The following is a 19,695-nucleotide window of genomic DNA, read 5'->3' as shown; positions in this document are numbered from 1 at the left end:
CAACAACGCACATAACGTGTAGACGTGAGCGAATCACTTAAATTTCCCTGTGCCTACCTAAAAAAAATGTGTCCTGTACTGGTGCTCAAGCGCCAGTGTTGATTAAGTTCTGGAGTGCCAGAGCACCAGAGACCACATCTCAAATTAAGCACTGTAGCGCCTTCCATGTTAAAAATTAGGGCGGGAGAAAATGGTTCTCTGTGTGGGTAAGTGGAGGAAAAGACTTGAAGATAACAAGATTGTTTTGCACATTTGTCTGGCGTACCCCGCTGGATATTCAACATGGGAGACAGAGAGCAGGAGCCTGGTCGTCATTAGTGTAGCAGTGGGTGCAGAGACATCGGGCCCATGGATGTGGGACACCCTTTTATCCTTCCTTTACTAACCTCACAGAGAGTGGAAGTATAGACCCGTGTCCCTGCCTTGCATTAAGCCAATGGTACTCCTTCTTTGACAGTGTTCCTATCTGAAGCTCTACATTTTTCAAACATTCCTGTGCCTACTTCAGGTGAAATCCGTGCATGTGGGCATATGGGGCAGTCCACAACTCTTCCTACCTGAGGATGCAGGGCAGCTCAGAACTCACTAATGTGCTCCCTGCTCCCAAGCCCTGGATGCTGCTGTCCTTCTCTTCGACAGGTTATCAGTACAGTGACTGATAAATAGCTCCAATTGCACCGGATAAGTGAGAGCAGATCACGACGGGGCACAGCCTAGGGGTTGGCGCCAGCGCTAATGCTTCTCTGTGACCTTGCAGCTAGGGCAGGAAAAGACAGGGAAGATTATCTCTTTCTATGCCATTTTTACAAGCCGTACGCAGAACATTCTATTTAATTCTTATTTAAAGAAATGTTTTAACGAGGCCTGTTGCAAATGTTCTTTACCACTTCTATTTACTACTTTGTTCCTTCCACTTTTAAATGCCTTTCTCCCACCCTTCCTTCATCTCTCGCCTCACTTCATTCGTTACCTTGTCATTATTTCCTTACTACTTTTAACCGCAGTGTCTTGCTTCTTCTCCATCCATCCATCTATCCACCTCATAGTCCTCCCTCTCAGCAGTTATTACACCTTCTTTTACTCCCTTTTACATTCTTCCTCTTTTTCCTCCTTAATTCCACCCTTTCTCTCTCACGTCCTTTCATTCGTTTCTGTGCCGTTCTCCCTTTCCTTTCTTCTCACTGTCTTCCTCCCCTTCCATCTCATACTTGTCCCTCCTTTGCAGGTATTTCATTAATAAAAAATCCCAGCTTGCTTTTGTCCTTAAAGCCGTCTTTATTTCATTCTTTGCTGTCACTCTTGCCATCCTTGTTTCGTGCATACGTTATTGCCTCGTTCTCCATCTCGTCCTCTACGTCAGCCCCGTGCCTAAGGTGCATCATAAGAGCTGTGTGAATAATAACTTCCGGCATCCCCGTGCTGAGGTGCATCATCAGAGCTGTGTGATTAATAACTGTCAGCCCCATGCCTGAGGTGCATCATCAGAGCTGTGTGAATAATAACAGCTGTGAGCCCCGTGCTGAGGTGCATCATCAGAGCTGTGTGAATAATAACTGCATCAGCCCCGTGCGTGAGGTGCATCATCAGAGCTGTGTGAATTATAACAGTTGTGAGCAACAGCATACTCTTGCACACACGCTCACTGCTCACCAATTCAAAGTTTGCTAAAAATGTTATGCAACGCATTGTCATACACAATGCCAATAACTCAAACTTTAATGCTGCGAGACCTATTGCATTGTAAATGCTTGTTACTGTTAGTGATTAACTTTATTATAACTATTATATAATCAATGTTCTTAAATACCAACGCCAATAAAGTTCCACTACAACATTTCAATACATATACCACTTCGTCTTTATCACAGGTTGCATTGTGTTAAAAACTTCTTTTTTGCCTGTTAATGTGTAAGCCAAGAATCTTTATTAACATTCTTACAATTATAACAATGAAGGCACGTAAATGTGTCCAGCTGTTTATTTATGAAAATGAGTTTAATATCCGCTTCAGTAATTTTGTTCCTCACGATTTCTTTTCATAGCAACCGAAAAAATTGTGTTCGAGGCTTGTGGGCAGCTGAATTCATATCTGTGCTTAGATCGCCGCCTAGTGTTGGGTCCGGATGATTGCACATTGTTGTCCTGGAAGAGTCTTCGAAGTATCACGAGATAGGTGGCTCCTCCCTTGGACTACAGTGCGCATGGGCATCCTCTCCCTCCTCGGATTGTTTTTTTCCGCCATTGGGGTCGGATGTACTTTCCTACACTCCAAGTTCGGAATCAAGAAAACTTTTTCTAAAGGCCTTCGGATCCGTCTGTATTGTTCAGCGCTCGGTACCGATATACTTTTTCAACATCTGTTGCACTCCGGTCGTCGAATCGGGCCGTGAGGCCTTCTCGACACCACGTGGACCGACCGTCGATGGAACTGAGTCCATTCAAGTTCTGCCCGCAGTGCAACTCCAAGTTCCCGCACACAGACAAGCATCCAGTGTGCAACAAATGTCTATCTCCACATCACAATGAAGATAGTTGCCTAGCCTGTGCCCAGTTCCGGTCGAAAAAGACGATCCTGAATCGATGGGCGGCGAGGCAAGAAATTCAGAGGTCTGCGCCAGAGCCGATAATATCTTCGGCGACGAGGAAGATCTAGCCAGCGCCGAAGTCTCAGATCACGATGAAGAACAATACTCTGAGCATGACTCCGAATATTACCTCGAAGAGGAGGAACTAATCGTCGATCTCGAGGAATATGATCAGGACATCGTAGCGGTTGAAGACGACTCCGATGACGACCAGGGGCGAACCGTGAGTACCCCGCCCCATATAGACACTCCACCTCTATCAGAGACTCAGGTCGAGGCATCGCCATCAGGCCTTAGCCAAGATCAGCATCCTCGTTCTACAGCCCCGCCATACCGCCAGGCTAAGAACATTAAAAAAGAGCCCTCTGAGACACGACATCTAACAATGGTTCCATCGAAACCGAAACTCGTCGACAATACCGTCTTCGGACCGAACGTCGTCGGACCGAAGGTCATTAAGCCGAAGGGCGTCGACCCGAAGGCCACAGTCCCATTACAACCTTCAAAGCCAAAAAACGTCGAGTCGACATCGAAGACAAAAACTGTCGAGTCGAAGTCGAAAGCCGTCGAGTCAACCTCGAGGCCAAAACACGTCGAATCGACACCCAAACAAAAGCACGTCGAATCGACCCACAAGACAAAGCACGTCGAATCGACCCTCAAGACAAAGCACGTCGACTCGAGCAAAGCAGCCTCAAGTATTGACAAGGGGAAAAAGCGGTCGACGAAACAACAAGGCCTACGCCCAAAAGTACAGTCGAACCGAAACCAAAGGTGGACCAAACAAAATCGGTCGAGCCGAGGCCCATCGAACCGAAAAAGGGCATCGCGCCAAAACCGCAGGCTCCGAAAACACCTAAGAACACTATCGAACCGACAAAACCGCTCGGTCCGAAAAAGGTGGTAAAGCCAGCCAAAGACGTCGAACCGACAAAAGTTGTCGAAAAAAATCAAAAACCGGTCCAACCACCAAAAGCGGTCGAACCCAAGACAGGCACCGACCCAAAAAAGGTTAAACCAAAGGCTACAGCACCATGGCCAAAAACTGTTGAGGAAGAGATTATTCATCCAGATCCCTCCACAGAAGACCAGTCAAAACTGTATATCGACCCAAACACTGGTAAAGTGACTGTTTATACAAAAAAGAAAAGACCTCTGCCAACTGAAGACTTTTCTGGACTTCCACTAAAAAAGAAAAGGGACTGTGCTACCTCTCCTATTCTCTTTGAACATATCACTCCAGCTATGCCTGCTACTCCATATGCCCCAAGATCATCTGCACGCTCTGACTACAACCCAGAGGGAGATCAGGACGTAGATGTGGGGTTTGGTTATCCACAAAACCCAAATGAGGACCCCAACTCACAGCCATGGGGTGGGGGAGGAGAACCAGACACTGAAGGCATTCTGCCCATTACAGACCCTGCAGTATACCCAATTAAGCCATCACCCACAGAGGATACAGTAGCATTTAACTCGCTACTAGATAGAGCAGCAACCTACCACAATGTAGATATGCACTCTGATGCCATTGAAGAAGACTTCCTCTTTGATACACTGACAACATCTGAGAGACATGTTAAAACACTCCCCATGTTGAAGGGAGTCTTAAAGCACGCAGGTGACATTTTTAAGGACACTGCTAGGGCACGGGTCATAAACCCAAAAATTGAAAAAAAAATATAGGGCAGCACCTATTGACCCTACATACATCAGGGGGCAACTAACCCTAGACTCCCTCGTGGTATCTAACGCATGTAAGCGTGCAAATTCCCAGACTACTGGGGAGGCTGCTCCTCCAGACAATGAGTCAAAAATCTTTGAGGCATCAGGCAAAACAGTGGGAGCTCAAGCAGCAAACTCGTGGAGAATAGCCAATACACAGGCCTTACTAGCCAGGTATGACAGGGCGCAATACGACAGTCTACAAGACATTCTCCAACATTTACCTGAGCCTTACAAACAGCAAGCAGATGAACTTATACAAGAGGGAAAGCTCATCACTAATGCGTCAATTAAATGTGCCCTAGACGCGGCAGACACAGCTGCCAGATCCATCAATACAAGCGTGCTGCTCAGGCGCCACGCATGGCTTCGCATATCAGGCTTTAAGAATGAGGTTCAATCCACAATTCTAAATCAGCCCATCAACCCAGACTTTTTATTTGGTCCAGCAGTTGGTTCAATTCTGGACAAAATGAAAAAGGATGCGGAAGCAGCGAAGTCTATGGGAGCTCTCCAGTCCCAACAACACCGGGGCTCCTTTCGTCGCTCCAATTATAGAGGAGGAGCGCGAAGTCATACATCACAGCAATCCTCAACTTACAAGAGTAACACACAATCCACATACAATAGAAACACCAAAAGAGGTGGATACAGAGGAAATAATACAAAAGGAAGAGGTCGTGGAGGCAATGCAAATAGATCCTCCACTAACACCAAACAGTGGTTTAAGGTTTCTTTTATTGTACAGTTAATAAAAACTCACAATTTTGAAAAATACAAATTTTAAAAGGTCAATGTTTTCTTAAAAACAAGTAAGGTGCAATAGCTCAAGTGTTAAAAAGTATAAAAGTCTCAGCTTTGGTTGCATGAGATCCAGTGGGGTTTTCGTGGCCTTGATACTTTTCAAAATTCGAAGGCCTTGATAGCCAGGGGTGTTTACTCTGTTATTGTTTTTCTTTTACTTGAGAAGACCCTCTGGATTTTTCATTCATTCTTGTGGCCACTATATCAAAAAATGTTGTTGTTCTGCAGTTTAGCTGAGTTTCGTCTGGATTAAAACAGAGCAGCACGGCCTGCCTGCAGCTCCTTATGCCCTTCTGGTTCCATAGAGCCCGAAACAAGGAGCGCCTTATGTCCTGGAGGTTTGTGCAAATGCAGATAATGTGTATGAGGTCCTCTTTCGCAGAAAGACAGAGGCGGCATTGATTTGCGGGATTCTCCCTTGTCCATGGAGCCAGGTGCGGAGCTATAGGAATCCTGCCCATGCGCATGTTAAGGAACTTATTTTTTGTCTTCTGTGTGAGGCCCGTCGTTAGATACTCTTGTGGTTTTAGAGCCCTGTAACCATTCAACACGACCCATCCGTGAGCTCTCTTAGCTAGGGTGGCTTTGTCCTCGATTGATGAGACCATCTTGGTGACTTTTGACACCACTTTTTTGAAGGTGCCGAGGTCAGTTGCCGACTCCCATAAGTCTGCAAGTCCTAAGACCTTCAGTGATTCCATTAAATAGGTCCTTGCAGGTGAATTGACTCTGATGGTTAGTTCGGTCCAAAGGTGGGCGTTTAAGGATCCGTGGTCGGCATCTCTGATTTTCCGCCAGCTTTTTAGATATGCGCCTCTTCTCTCCACCGCTTGTTTCTGGAGGCCGAATTCGAGGTGAATTTGTGCGGGTGATGAGTTGGTGGGGAGATGAAATATTGCCCTGTATGCTCGACTGATGGTTTTATCTAGTGTTGTTGCATCTTTGCCTCTCATGGATTCGCTACCATAGGTAAGCATGTGCTGTAGGCGAGCTCTTAATACCTGTAGGAGAGGGCCCAGTGATCGATCAGGGAGTGCTTTCTGCAGAGGCTTTATCGATAGGTAGAATGTCGTGCCCTTTCGACGAATGTCCTCTAGTTGTTGTTTGAAGGAACCATTGCCGTCTATTGTGACGCCTAGGTATTTATAAGAGGCTACCTGGTCTAACCTCTGTCCGTCCAGGAACCATGCGGGTTTCCGTTTTTTTTGATAGTTTATTGTCATTACTTTTGTTTTGTTTAAGTTAATTGTTAATGAGTTGGTTTTTGAAAATGCGTTGGTTTTGTCAAGGAGATGTTGGAGACCGACGGGGGATCGACTGATGAGGACTAGGTCGTCTGCATAGAGGAGGTTTGAGAGGGAGATGTTGCCTAGTCTTGGGGCGTGGGATTTAACTGTCTCCAGTTCACCAGGGAGGTCTGCAAGAAAGAGGTTGAACATCGTGGGGGCTAGCACGCAGCCCTGTTTCAGGCCTTTACTGGTCTTGATTTGTCTCGAGAGGTGCGAGCCAGAACCCAGTTTGATCCTGACCCAGGTGTCGGTGTATAACATTACCAGCTGCTGTAAGAGTGGGCCTGGGATTCCCCATCTGTCCAACTTCCGCCAGAGTTTTTTTCGATCTACGTGGTCAAACGCAGCACTGTAGTCGATAAAGCACGTGAAGAGAGAGCTCTTGGAAGCTTTTGCTGCGTCGGACAAAAGAGTTAGAGCCATGATGTTTGTCGAGGTGCCCTGGCCGCTGCGGAATCCAGTTTGGGTTGCTGGGATGATGTTATTTGCTGTTGCCCAGGATGTTAATTCCTCCAAGATTAGGCCTGCGTAGTATTTTGCCTCTGTATCGATTAGGGCTATAAGGCGGTAGCTACTTGGGTCGTTCCTGGCTCCCATTTTGTAAATTGGGCTTATTATCGAGCCTCTCCAGGATGTTGGTATGGTTGCTGTTTCTCTTATTGCGTGGAATACCGGTGTCAGGGTGTTGCACCAGAAGGCAGTGTCTTGCTTGTATAGTATGGGCGGTATCCCGTTGGGACCGGGGGCCCCCTCAAGTTTGCCCTTTAGAATTAGTTTAATTAATCTGTCCGGTGTGTCCTGGAATGAGTTCTCTTCTCGAAGTACGGTTGAGTCGAATCTTGGTAGTAGGCGTTTAGCCTCAGTTGGGTTTTGGTCTTTGATTGGTTTCCGCCTGCGGGCTTGGATTTTATTGTCGGGAAATATGCCAAGGTTGTCGGGGCTCTGGTGCACTGCGTCTGACCTGTCTCCCCCTGAAGGCTCGACCTTTGCAGGGTCGGCTTTATTGAAGTGAGCTGATAGGTAGGTAGCCCAGTCAGATTCGGAGATGTTGGAGTTAATGCCTTTGTGACCTGGTTGTTGGAGGCTGTGAATGATCTTCCAGAAGCCGGAACTATTCTTCTGTTTGGAGTTGTGAAGGATTTTTACCCAGAGGTCCTCATTTAGTTGCCTTTTTCTTTCCCAGGTCTTCTTTTTTAACAGTGCTTTTAGCTTGCAGAGATTCTTTTGGGTGTCCTCGATGTTGGGGTGTTTTCGGAGTTCTTTAAGAGTCTTTTTTATTTCTCGCTTTATGTTTTTTGTCTCTGCAGTTGTTATTTTGCCGTGTGTGATCCTTGCGATGTTGTTGCCTTTTTGAGTTTTTATCTCTGTTGCGTGTTTGGCTCCTAATTCCATTACGAAGTCTACCCAGGCGTCAAGGGGGTTATTGTTTGAGCTGGATGTCTGGTGTATAATTATTTTAGCGCTATTTAGAAGTTTCTCAGGCTCGGTGGGCTTGCATCTTATTCTTCTGTAGTTGGTGGTGTGTTCTGTGACGATGTATCTTTTTGCAGCTGCTTCGTTCACGCAGGTCAGTCCAAGATTGGTTTCTAGCGGCAGATGGTCACTTTGGGAGCTTTCTCCTATCTTGAACGAGCTTATTTTCTCATACAGTGGAAGTGATACAAGCATGAAGTCAAGGTGTGAAAAAGTGCTTGATGAGAAATATGTTGGTGCTGGGGGGATATCCTCAATGAGTCGTCCGTTGAGCACTCTTAGGTTTAATTGCTCAAGATCTTGTACTAACTGGGTTGAGGTTTTGGTTTGTTGTTTCGTGGGGGGAAAAATTGGCTTGGGATTTTCCAGATGGTGTCCATTTCTTTTGTCATTTCGTCCATGGTTTTGTCTCCGAAGAGGTTGAGGTTGAAGTCTCCTGCCACAAGTATGTTTTCCATATCCCCCTCGACCATGAGCCTTGTCAGTTCTTTGACAAGTTCCCTTGACCCAGATTTCTTGTGCTTCGGGTGAATGTATGTGTTTATGACGTGTAGCTGTTGGGTGGCCTGTTCGTTTTTGACTGTGAGTGATATGAGCTGTATTTCATTTGGCGGGGTGATGTTTGCTCTTTTTACTTCCACTGCACCAATGGTAGTTATTGAGGTGAGTATTGCAAGTCCCCCTGAGCTTCGGCCATATTGAGAACCTCTGGTTGCCGGATGAGTCAGCGTAGTGTAGCCTTGTAAAGGAATGTTGTTTAGTTCCCATGTTTCCTGGAGGAGGATCAGGTCGAAACTATTTAAGTAATTTAATGTGTCTAGGTCCTCCAGTTTGTCTGAAAGGCCATTAATGTTCCAACTGCATATTCTGATTTTAGTGAAGGGGGTCGTAGGGTCAGGTGTTAAGAATGGCACTTTTTGTCAGTTGGGGTCACCTCCAGGTATGGTGCGAGTAATTATTAGACTACTTGATGCTGATTGCTGAGTGGTGGGATTGTGAGAAAACGATGAATATTTATCCAACCCTGGGGAGTAGCTAAGTGCTCCTTTCAGTATTGATTTGGCCAGATGGGTGCGTTCTTGTTTCCTTTCTTCAAGGAGCAGAGTGGGGTAGGCTGGCTTTTTTTCTGCTTCGAGTTTAATTCCCCACTGTGAAAATGTAGGAGATTCGTTCATAATTCAATTTACTACCTCCATTGATGACCATATGGTCTTTGTTGTTTTGTTTCCTTGTGGGTGGGGGGCTGGTTGGAATTCAAGTGGCAGACACAGCTGCCAGATCCATCAATACAAGCGTGCTGCTCAGGCGCCACGCATGGCTTCGCATATCAGGCTTTAAGAATGAGGTTCAATCCACAATTCTAAATCAGCCCATCAACCCAGACTTTTTATTTGTTCCAGCAGTTGATTCAATTCTGGACAAAATGAAAAAGGATGCGGAAGCAGCGAAGTCTATGGGAGCTCTCCAGTCCCAACAACACAGGGGCTCCTTTCGTCGCTCCAATTATAGAGGAGGAGCGCGAAGTCATACATCACAGCAATCCTCAACTTACAAGAGTAACACACAATTCACATACAATAAAAACACCAAAAGAGGTGGATACAGAGGAAATAATACAAAAGGAAGAGGTCGTGGAGGCAATGCAAATAGATCCTCCACTAACACCAAACAGTGACTTCTTGGCACTACCCCCAGACCATACAACACCGGTCGGGGGAAGAATACAACAGTTTCTGCCAGTCTGGTTAAATATCACTACAGACAAGTGGGTCAGGCAAATTATCCAACATGGCTATTGCCTCGAACTCACCTCAACACCACCCAACATATCACCCGTGCACCGTCCAATGTCACAGGAACATATACCGCTACTGCAGCAAGAGGTCATCAGTATGCTGCAAAAGGGGGCCATAGAACCAGTCCCACTACAACATCAAGGAACAGGAGTATACTCCCTATACTTCCTTATTCCAAAGAAGGACGGGTCGCTCAGATCTATTTTGGACCTCAGGCCCCTCAACCTGTACATTTTGTCGGAGCATTTCCATATGCTCACTCTCCAGCAAGTCTTACCATTGCTTCGACAGGGAGACTTCCTAGCAACTCTAGACCTCAAAGACGCATACTTTCATATACCAATACACCGTGCTCACAGAAAGTATCTAAGGTTCACCATTCAGGGACAGCACTACCAGTTCAAAGTCCTGCCATTTGGTGTCACAACAGCTCAAAGAGTGTTCACCAAATGTCTGGCGACAGTGGCGGCACATCTCAGAAGGCAACACATCCACTTGTACCCTTATCTGGACGATTGGCTAATACACGCGCCATCAGCCCAGCAATGTGCCAACCACATGTCAAAGAACATACATCTCCTGCACAGTTTAGGATTCTCACTAAACTACCCCAAATCACATCTGCAACCCTCCCACGTCCAACAGTACCTGGGAGCAACAATAGATACACTGGCAGCAAAAGCATATCCCAACGCAGCACAGATCAAGGGAATGCAAACATTAATCCAAAAATTCAGACCCCAACACTCACTACCAGCTCGAGTGTTTATGCAACTGATAGGCATGATGGCCTTGTGCATATTCATAGTCCCTCATGCCAGGCTACATATGCGTCCGCTACAAGAGTGCCTAGCAAGGCAGTGGAACCAGGCTCACGGGCAATTAAAGGACCTAGTGTTGGTGACCAGTCGAGCATACAACTCTCTGCATTGGTGGAATCCACAAAACCTTTGCAAGGGACGACTGTTCCAGGAGCCTGTCCCACAAATAGTGTTAACAGCGGACGCATCCCTGTTAGGATGGGGAGCCCATGTCCTACACTACACAGTACAGGGACTCTGGACCATACAGCAAAAGAAAATGCACATCAATCTTCTAGAATTGATGGCGGTCTTTCTAGCCCTAAAAGCTTTCAAAACACACTTATGCAACAAAGCTGTGTTGATCCGGACGGACAACATGACAGCTATGTATTACATTCAAAAACAGGGAGGAACCCACTCACCAGAGCTGTCACACCTAGCTCAAGCAATGTGGAAATGGGCCATTCAGAGGAATATGTTTCTCATGGCAGAACACCTCCCAGGCAAGGACAATCAAGTAGCCGACCTGCTCAGCAGGCACAGCCAACAGATGCACGAATGGGAAATTCACCCCAAAGTGCTCCAACCATTCTTCCGGAAGTGGGGACAACCGGAGATAGATCTGTTTGCCACAAGCGAAAACGCAAAATGCCAGTACTTTGCCTCCAGGTTCCCACATCCGCAGTCGCAGGGCAATGCGATATGGATGAGCTGGTCAGGCAAATTTGCGTACGCTTTTCCCCCAGCTCCCTTAATACCGCTGGTGGCACGCAAAATGCGCCAACATTCGCTGACGCTAATCCTAGTTGCTCGAACATGGGCAAGCAACCGTGGCACACGACGTTCCTAGAACTATCAGTGGTGCCTCATCAAAGACTGTGCCTCACACCCAATCTTCTGACTCAGAACCATGGAGAAATCCATCACCCAGACCCGCAACAGCTAAACCTGGCGATCTGGCTCCTGAAGTCCTAGAGTTTGGATACCTAAACTTGCCCCCAGACTGCATGAATATTATCAAAGAGGCAAGAAAACCCACTACCAGAGGATGTTATGCAGCAAAGTGGAAACGTTTTGTCATTTACTGTAGTAACAATGACATAAACCCACTTGATGCTTCTACTCAAAACATCATTTGCTATCTATTGCACCTACAACGTTGCAATCTAGCCTATTCATCCATCAGGATACATTTAGCTGCGTTAGCAGCATACCTGCAAAACAGGCAACACCTTTCACTATTTAGGGTGCCAGCAATTAAAGCCTTTATGGAAGGACTTAAACGAATAATTCCTCCAAGACACCCACCTTCACCAGTCTGGAATCTAAACGTTGTCTTAACCAGACTTATGGGACCACCGTTTGAACCACTACACTCATGCGAACTACAATTTCTTACTTGGAAAGTGGCTTTCCTTATTGCCATTACTTCACTTCGAAGAGTTAGCGAGCTGCAAGCCCTAACTATTCAAGAGCCATTCATTCAAGTACATGCAAATAGAGTAGTTCTCAGAACAAACCCTAAATTCATGCCAAAGGTGGTATCCCATTTCCATATAAATCAAACTATAGAACTGCCGGTTTTCTTTCAAAACCCACAGACCGTAGCTGAAAGGGCCTTGCATACTTTAGATGTCAAGAGAGCTCTGCTATACTATATTGATAGAACTAAGGCATTTCGAAAGACAAAGCAGTTGTTTGTTGCTTTCTCACCGCAACACAAAGGTAACCCTATTTCAAAATCAGGTATAGCCAGATGGATCGTTAAGTGCATCCAAATATGTTATTTAAAAGCAAAACGCACCTTAACAGTTCCCCCTAGGGCGCATTCCACACGCAAGCTAGGGGCATCCATGGCTTTCCTAGGTAACATTCCTATACAAGAAATCTGTAGACCAGCCACATGGTCAACCACACATACATTTACCAAACACTATTGTGTAGATGTACATTCAAAACAGCAAGCTGCTGTAGGACAGGCTGTTCTCTAAACTCTTTTCCGTGCTGCTACAGCTGACACAGGTAGCCACCGCTAAGGGAGATACTGCTATAAATTCTATGCACAGATATGAATTCAGCAGCCCACATGCCTCGAACGGAATATGCTACTTACCAGTATGCATCTGTTCTTGGCATGTAGGGCTGCTGACATTCATATCACCCACCCGCCTCCCCGGTGCCTGTCGCAGCTGTAGCATTCACTCTTTGCATGTACATCTCTTACTGTACTATACTCCATCTCTGCCACAATGGCGAAAAACAATCTGAGGATGGAGGTGATGTCCATGCGCACTGAAGTCCAAGGGAGGAGCCACCTATCTTGTGATACTTCGAAGACTCTTCAAGGACAGCAATGTGCAATCATCCGGACCCAACACTAGGTGGCGATCTATGCACAGATATGAATGTCAGCAGCCCTACATGCCAAGAACAGATGCATACTGGCAAGTAGCATATTCCTTAACTACTAAAGTGCTGTAACAAAATATTATTTTTCATGATGTTCCAATGTTTTTTTAATCTATTTTATACTACACAAGACCTTATTATTGTATGAGACTCTAAATGAAGAGTAACCATTTTTTTAATTTCCATTGTTTCTCTAGTCCCTTCAAAAGTGAATGATTTATATCTCCATCTTTTTTTAGTCCTGTTTTATTGCTTTCATCAAAACCTCATGACTGTATACCCTTTCTAAAACTTTTGGATACGTTTTGTGTTTACCTTATTCATATATATGTTACATTCCATGCCTATTCTGTGTATTCGTAAAACCTTGATCTGGAACAAGGTTTCATATTGTTTACAAGACTCACTTGCATATAGCTGTGTCTGAACTGGGGTGGAAAACAGAGCTCAAGAACGATGATGGGTTCAACCCAGATCTGTGACTGGGGGTGAGTGTCTGAAAAGTTTTAGTGCTCCGTCCATCGTCTCCTTGTGCTTGCTTCATTTTGTTTACCTCTGGTGGAGAAGATGTATGCAATATTCCAGACAATGAGGAAAATAAACAACAGAAGAAACAATGGTGAAAAATAATGTTTTGGAAAAAACTAAATAATACCTTTGCTGAAGATGATGGCATTAATTTTGCATCACAGCTATTTTCGCTACGAAAAAGTATTTTATTTGCACACAGTTGGCACTTCTATGGGAAGCAACATGGCTCTATCTTATGTGAATGGGTTTAAGCACCGCTAAAGCAGCATATTTTACATAACATCTGACAAGATAAGTATGGTGGAGTTATATATACCATCCCATCACATTAAACATTTAATTTGGTAAATACTTGAGAAGTTTTCCTTACACCATATGGTTTACAATGCGTATTAAAAGTCACATGCCTCTATTCTTTTTACTAAAGTATAACTACCAGAGATTTTGTCAAGACAGAACTTTATGTAGAAGAAAGTGACAAATATTATTACATAATCAGCATATATTGCCAATGGGACAAAACTTGAAATTGAACCATTTTCTGACATTTGGGCGCAAAAGCGGATTTGAAAACCCTTTTAAATATTAGATCGTCAACATACTACATGGCTTTAATGCATCTGTTTGAAGAAGATCGTTTCCTTTTCATTCCATCAATCCTACTATACCAGAGTGCTTACAATTCTAGAATAAACCACCGTATTTCTTATATAATATTCATCAACACATTCTGATTATGTCATTCCCTGTCCATGAGGACACTTGTACCAAGAGATTTGTTCACCAATCAATCAATCAATCAAGCAGTATTTATATAGCGCGGCTAATCACCTCGAGGCGTATCCAGGCGCTGCGATGCAGGTGTCCGTTGAAGAGCCAGGTCTCGAGTCCCTTCCTGAAGTGGTTTAACAAGAGTGAAGTACAGAGGTGGAGGGGGGGGGGAGGGAGGGGGAGGTTCCAGGCTTTTAGAGCAAGGTGGGAGAATATCGTCCTCCAGAGCAGCTGCCGCGAACACGTGGTGTCTGAGCGAGGACGAGGTGCACCGAGGTTTCTGGCGGGTTGGTGGAAGGTCACGCAGTTGTTCATGTAGTCTGGTGCCTGGGAGTGGAGGGCTTTGTAGGCGTGAGTCAGAAATTTGAACTTGCATCTCGTCTGGAAAGGGAGCCAGTGGAGGTCCTTCAGGTGCTTGGCGATGTGTGGCCTCTTGGGTAGGTTGAGGATCATTCTGGCTACTGCATTCAGGATTGTCTGGAGTCCCTGCGCGAGATTGGTGGATGTGCCTGCATAGAGTGTGTTGCCATAGTCGAGCCGGCTGGTGACGAGGACCTGCGTCACCATCTTTCTTGTGTTGATGGGTAGCCAGTTGAGGATTTTGCAGAGCGTGCGGTTAGTGTGGAAGCAGGCTGATGCAACAGCGTTGGCCTGACATTTCATGGAGAGTTCCCTGTCCAGGATGTTGCTGAGGTTGCGGGTGTGGTCTCTCCGCTTGGGCGTAGGTCTGAGCTCTGCTGGGCACCTGGAGCTGTTCCAGAGGGTGATTTGTCTGCCAAAGGTTAGGGCCTCCGTTTAATTGGTGTTGAGTTTCAGGCTGTTGTCTTTCATCCATTGTCCGATATTTTTAATGCAGTTGTGAAAGTTGGTCTTCGTCAGGGTGGGGTTCGCTGAGAGTGAGAAGACGAGCTGAGTGTTATCGGCATAGGAGATGATGTTGATGTCGTGTGATCTGACGATGTCTGCGAGTGGTGTCATGTAGATGTTGTGAGTGGGACTGAGGGATGAACCTTGGGTTACTCCGCAGATGGTGTGTTTGGGTGGCGAGGTGAAGGGTTGGAGGCGGACTCACTTAGTGTAATCTGTAAGAAAGGATGCATTCCATTGGAGCGCATTGTCTGTGATTCCTATCTGGCATAGTCTACCAATGATTGTGTGGTGGGACAAGGTGTCAAAAGCTGTGGAGAGATCCAGGAAGATGGGGGCGGCTGAATCTCCTCTGACAAGTAGGGCTCGGGTGTCATCTTTTGCTATGATCAGGGCTGTCTCAGTGCTATGGTTGGCTTTGAAACCTGATTGGGATGAGTCTAGTATTTTGTTTCTATTCCGGTGATCTGTTAGTTTAAGGTTGATGACCTTCTCCAAGACCTTGGCGGGGAATGGGAGGAGGGTGATGGGATGGTAGTACTGGAGCTCTCTGGTGTCTGCTGATGGTTTCTTGAGGACGGGTCTGACCTCCGCGTGTTTCCATGTGTCGGGAAAAGTGGTTGTTGTTATTGAGGCTTGAGGATGGTGGTAAGCTGGTGAATTATCTAGTTGCTTCAGAGGTTGAAGTCGATGGGGGCATGGGTTGTTTGGTTCTCCTGAGTTGTTGGCGTTCATCGGGTGGTAGTTGTTTGTGTTGAGTGTTTCCATGCTGTGATTGGGTGGTTGGTGGTGGTGGTAGAAGGGTGGCAGAGAAGGTTGGATGGTTGAGGATCGAAATTTCTGTAGATGGTTGCTATCTTGTAGAAGTGGTCAGCGAGGGAGTCGCACCGTTCCTGTGAGGGGTCGTGTTTTCTGTGGTGGTAGGCATGTGAACTCTCTGACGAAGAGTTTCTTGGTTTGGTTGGTGCTGGTTTCGATACGGCGTGTCAGAGGCTCCTTTTTTTGCAGATTTGATCTGGCGGTGGTAGTAGTTGAGGGTTGATTTGAAGGCGGCACTGTCTACGTCATTCTTGCTGGTTTGCCATCTTATTTCCAGTTGTTCGCATCCGCTTTTAATTGCTCTTAGTTCTAGCGTGTAACAGCTGGCTCGTTTGGGTGAGTGTGTGAGTTTTGTCTGGTTTGGTGCGGGCAACTTGGTTGGCAGCACTGGTGATCCAGGCATTGAAGTTCTCTACTGTCTGCTTCAGGTCATTGGTGATATCGGATAAAGCGGTGCTGACGGTTTTGTTCCATTGTTGCTTGGTAACCTTGGTCCAGCTGCAGTAGGGTGTGCTGTGTCTTTTGAAGGTGATGCGCAGTGGTCCAGTGAGGGAGAAGTGAATGATGTGGAGGTCCGTCCAGGTGAGTTCCGATGTGTGTCTGATTTTTTTTTTTTTTTTTGCAGAGTTTTATATAGCGCGAACTAGACCCGAACCGAATCAGGTATCCGAGCGCTTTACATAGCACCAGTTACGTTACATGAGGAAGGACACACATTCATTTTAGGCTCGGTGAGATTAAGTGATTTGCCCAGAATCACAGGAAGTTTTTGGCGTCGTTACCGAGACTTGAACCCAGATCCCCAGGTCCGAGGTCGAGCGCCCTAGCCGTTAGGCTGGGGACCTGAAGATGGGGTCTAACATGTGGTTAGGGGGGGTGACAGTCTGCTTGAGGCCAATATTGTCTAGTTTTCCATCACAAAAGTATCAGACTTGTTAAACAACACTGCTACACTCTGGAGTCTAAGGTGTACCCTGCTGGCACAAATAGTTGATAGCTACCTCACGTATAATACTGCTATTTTTACCCGTTAATTCCCTGGCAACGACCGGGACATCACTTAATGAAGCTTCCAACTACTCTTACCACGTGTTACTACACTATGAAGCAGATTCTTGAGCAGCAGATGTTGTGCCTGGTGGATTTTTGAATAATGTAAGGGCGGGCATCCACGATTGGCTATGTGGGGTCTTGTAAAGCCACCAGCAATGTATGCAGCAGAGGAGGTCTTTCTACTGAGTCACCCGGACAGGCCCGCTTGTGCTTCAAGTTACAGATGCATAACTATAATTCCACATACATTCCCATGTTATCTTTTGCAGTATTTGCTTTTGTATATTCAGTTGGTATTAGGGAAACTAACAGCAGGATCTATCAACATAAAATTGTACCTGCCGACTACATTGGTCCTAAAAGGTTTATTATGCATGTGTAATGGCAGTGGTAGGGGTATTTTACTTGCAGCTGCGTGCTATTTTCCTGCCAGAGTGATTAACTGTCGGGAGAATGTTCAGTAGTTTTATGAACAGTGCCTATAGATTTGTTTTGTTTAATTTCAGAAATGCCAAAAAACAAGAAATCATTAAAGCATATAGAAAGTTAGCGCAGCAGTGGCACCCTGATAACTTCCAAAATGAAGAGGAGAAGAAGAAAGCAGAGAAAAGATTTATTGATATCGCATCAGCTAAGGAAGTACTTACTGATCCAGGTACGTTTTTTCACCCTTCTTGTCCCACTCCAAAGGCTGCTTTCCTCTGTTTCCCCTTTAATCTTATTATAATTCCACAGAGAATATACGCGTTTTAGTCTTATAATATTGTGGTATTTATAACTGTGTTTTGCTAATATTACGAGTCCATATAGTTTAACAAATTGTTTTTACTCAGTAACTATCTCTATTTTAACAAGAACAAACATTGAACATTGAACAGATCTGTCGTTACACTGCATTCAACTGCATGCCTGGTCTCCAAACATTCATACTGTTTAGAATTTCATTAGACTACTAATTCATTGGTCATAGTAGTGAGGAAAACCTAGAGTATAGGAATGTTTTCAAACATTGCCTGGAGGAGGTTAGTTTCAAATTCCCTGGTTGGTATACAATGCCATAAGTGTAAATAAACTACTGAGAGGCCAATGCTCCATTATTAGCGTTCTGATTACTGCCATATGCCAAAAGTTGACTGATTAAAGTATTTTTGGTGCAGTATATTTGATCAGGGCAATTTGCATGTATGGATTGAAACTAGCTACATAGTAACAGAGTACTGCTCGCATTGGGGGTTTTACAATGTGCTACGTTAACGCAGGCCTGGGCAGAGTATAACAGCATCATGCTAAAAGGTTCAGTGAGGAGGGTAAGGGTGGTGGGGTGAGTCTTGTTGGAAGGGATGGGTAGTGACGTGAGAGGCAGAACTGGAGGTGACTGGAAACTCTCCAAGGGTTTTGAGGCTTCCGGGTTGTTTGTAGTTACACCACCTCCTAACAAAATAGTTCATATTGACAGTGGTGACTGGCCGGCAGAGCCCCCCACTTTCCTCCGCTGCTTAAGAAAATCATTAGCAGTGTTGACGGCCTTTACACCAGCCATCAGCTCAGCAAATGCCTCCCTTGCACATGCTTACAGCATGTCGTTGGACCACGCCTGAGCTGTTGCCCCCTTCTACATGCAGTGTGAATTAAAAAAAAATATTTATTTATTTCAGGATTTGTAATGCGCATGGCTGCCTCAGCAATGAGGCATCCCAGCGCAAACAGAAACCAGACAGAAACCAAGGAGACACAGCGAGCGACAGTTATCAGATAGAGAACAGCCAGGTCTTCAAGGATTTCCGAAACGTCAGAAGGTTGGGGGTGGCTTGGATGCTTGCTGGAAGGGAGTTCCACAGTTTGGCCGCCAAGAGGCCAAACGAACGGCCCCCTGCTCTCGCTTTCTTAACTCGAGGGACACAGACCAAACCTTGGTTGGCCGAATATATAGCTTTGCATGAGCTAGGATCAGTGTAAGCTTCAACCCTTACTCGAACAAAGACCTCTTGTGATTCTTCCCTCATCTGCTGATTGGCAGAGGAGGTAATTTCACCAGCAAATGCCTGGTCCTGTTGCTGTGTGCTTCCCACTTGGAAGGCCTCCGCTGGGCTGGATGTGAACCAAAGAACCACCAGCTACTCAACTGACCAGAACAAGCTGCGGGAAGGGACCGAGGTGGGTGGCGGAGAGCCTGTGTGGATGTATGTTTGTGAACGGGTTTGAGAGCCTGTGCATTTGTGGTACGGAGGGTAACATCCCCGTTGGAGCTTATTGTAGACTACTGATGCCCCACTATCTTCTTATTGTCGAGAATCTAGGCAACATTCTGGATATCCCTGACTATTGGGCTCAACCCATAAAATATTGTGGCCATTAATGGTGACATTCTGGCTCCCCCTAACATAATGGTTCCAATTGTTTAATATAACATAAATGTTTTAAACATTTTGTGTCAGTCTGTTTCATAGTGATCACCCTGCCACAATATTACAATTCTTCAATTATTGTGGTCATTTTATATAATTGTAGTCTTAAATGGCATTATGGCGATGAAAATCCAAACGTGGCTGGTATTCCAAGTTGGGAAGCACGTATGAAAGGTAGTATGTGTCCTTGTGTGACAGCAGTACTTTAATGTCTTATGATAATTTCACATTTTTGTTTGAAGAATAAAGTGGTTTAGCAAAAATTCTAATCTTGTGTTTTAGGGTAACATGATTTATACTTTTTACTGAAAACGACAATTATTTCTGTTTTCTCAATTTAGAGAAAATGAGAAGCCAATGTTTCT

At 45.4% G+C, this 19,695-nt stretch overlaps 1 protein-coding gene across 1 annotated transcript in view; it reads left to right on the top strand.

The window, feature by feature from the left end:
• DNAJC3 (DnaJ heat shock protein family (Hsp40) member C3) overlaps positions 1-19,695 on the top strand; it is a 264,365-nt gene that overhangs the window by 234,147 nt on the left and 10,523 nt on the right. Inside the window, exon 11 of the mRNA XM_078657961.1 lies at positions 17,432-17,580. Coding sequence (XP_078514087.1) covers positions 17,432-17,580 — 149 coding nt within the window. The remainder of the gene's footprint in view (positions 1-17,431; positions 17,581-19,695) is intronic.

The sequence above is a fragment of the Lissotriton helveticus genome, chromosome 8 (assembly GCF_964261635.1).
Source record: "Lissotriton helveticus chromosome 8, aLisHel1.1, whole genome shotgun sequence".
NCBI classification, from domain to species: Eukaryota; Metazoa; Chordata; class Amphibia; order Caudata; family Salamandridae; genus Lissotriton; species Lissotriton helveticus.
Note: the sequence above shows the minus strand (reverse complement) of the source record. Positions and strands in the feature narration are given on the sequence as shown.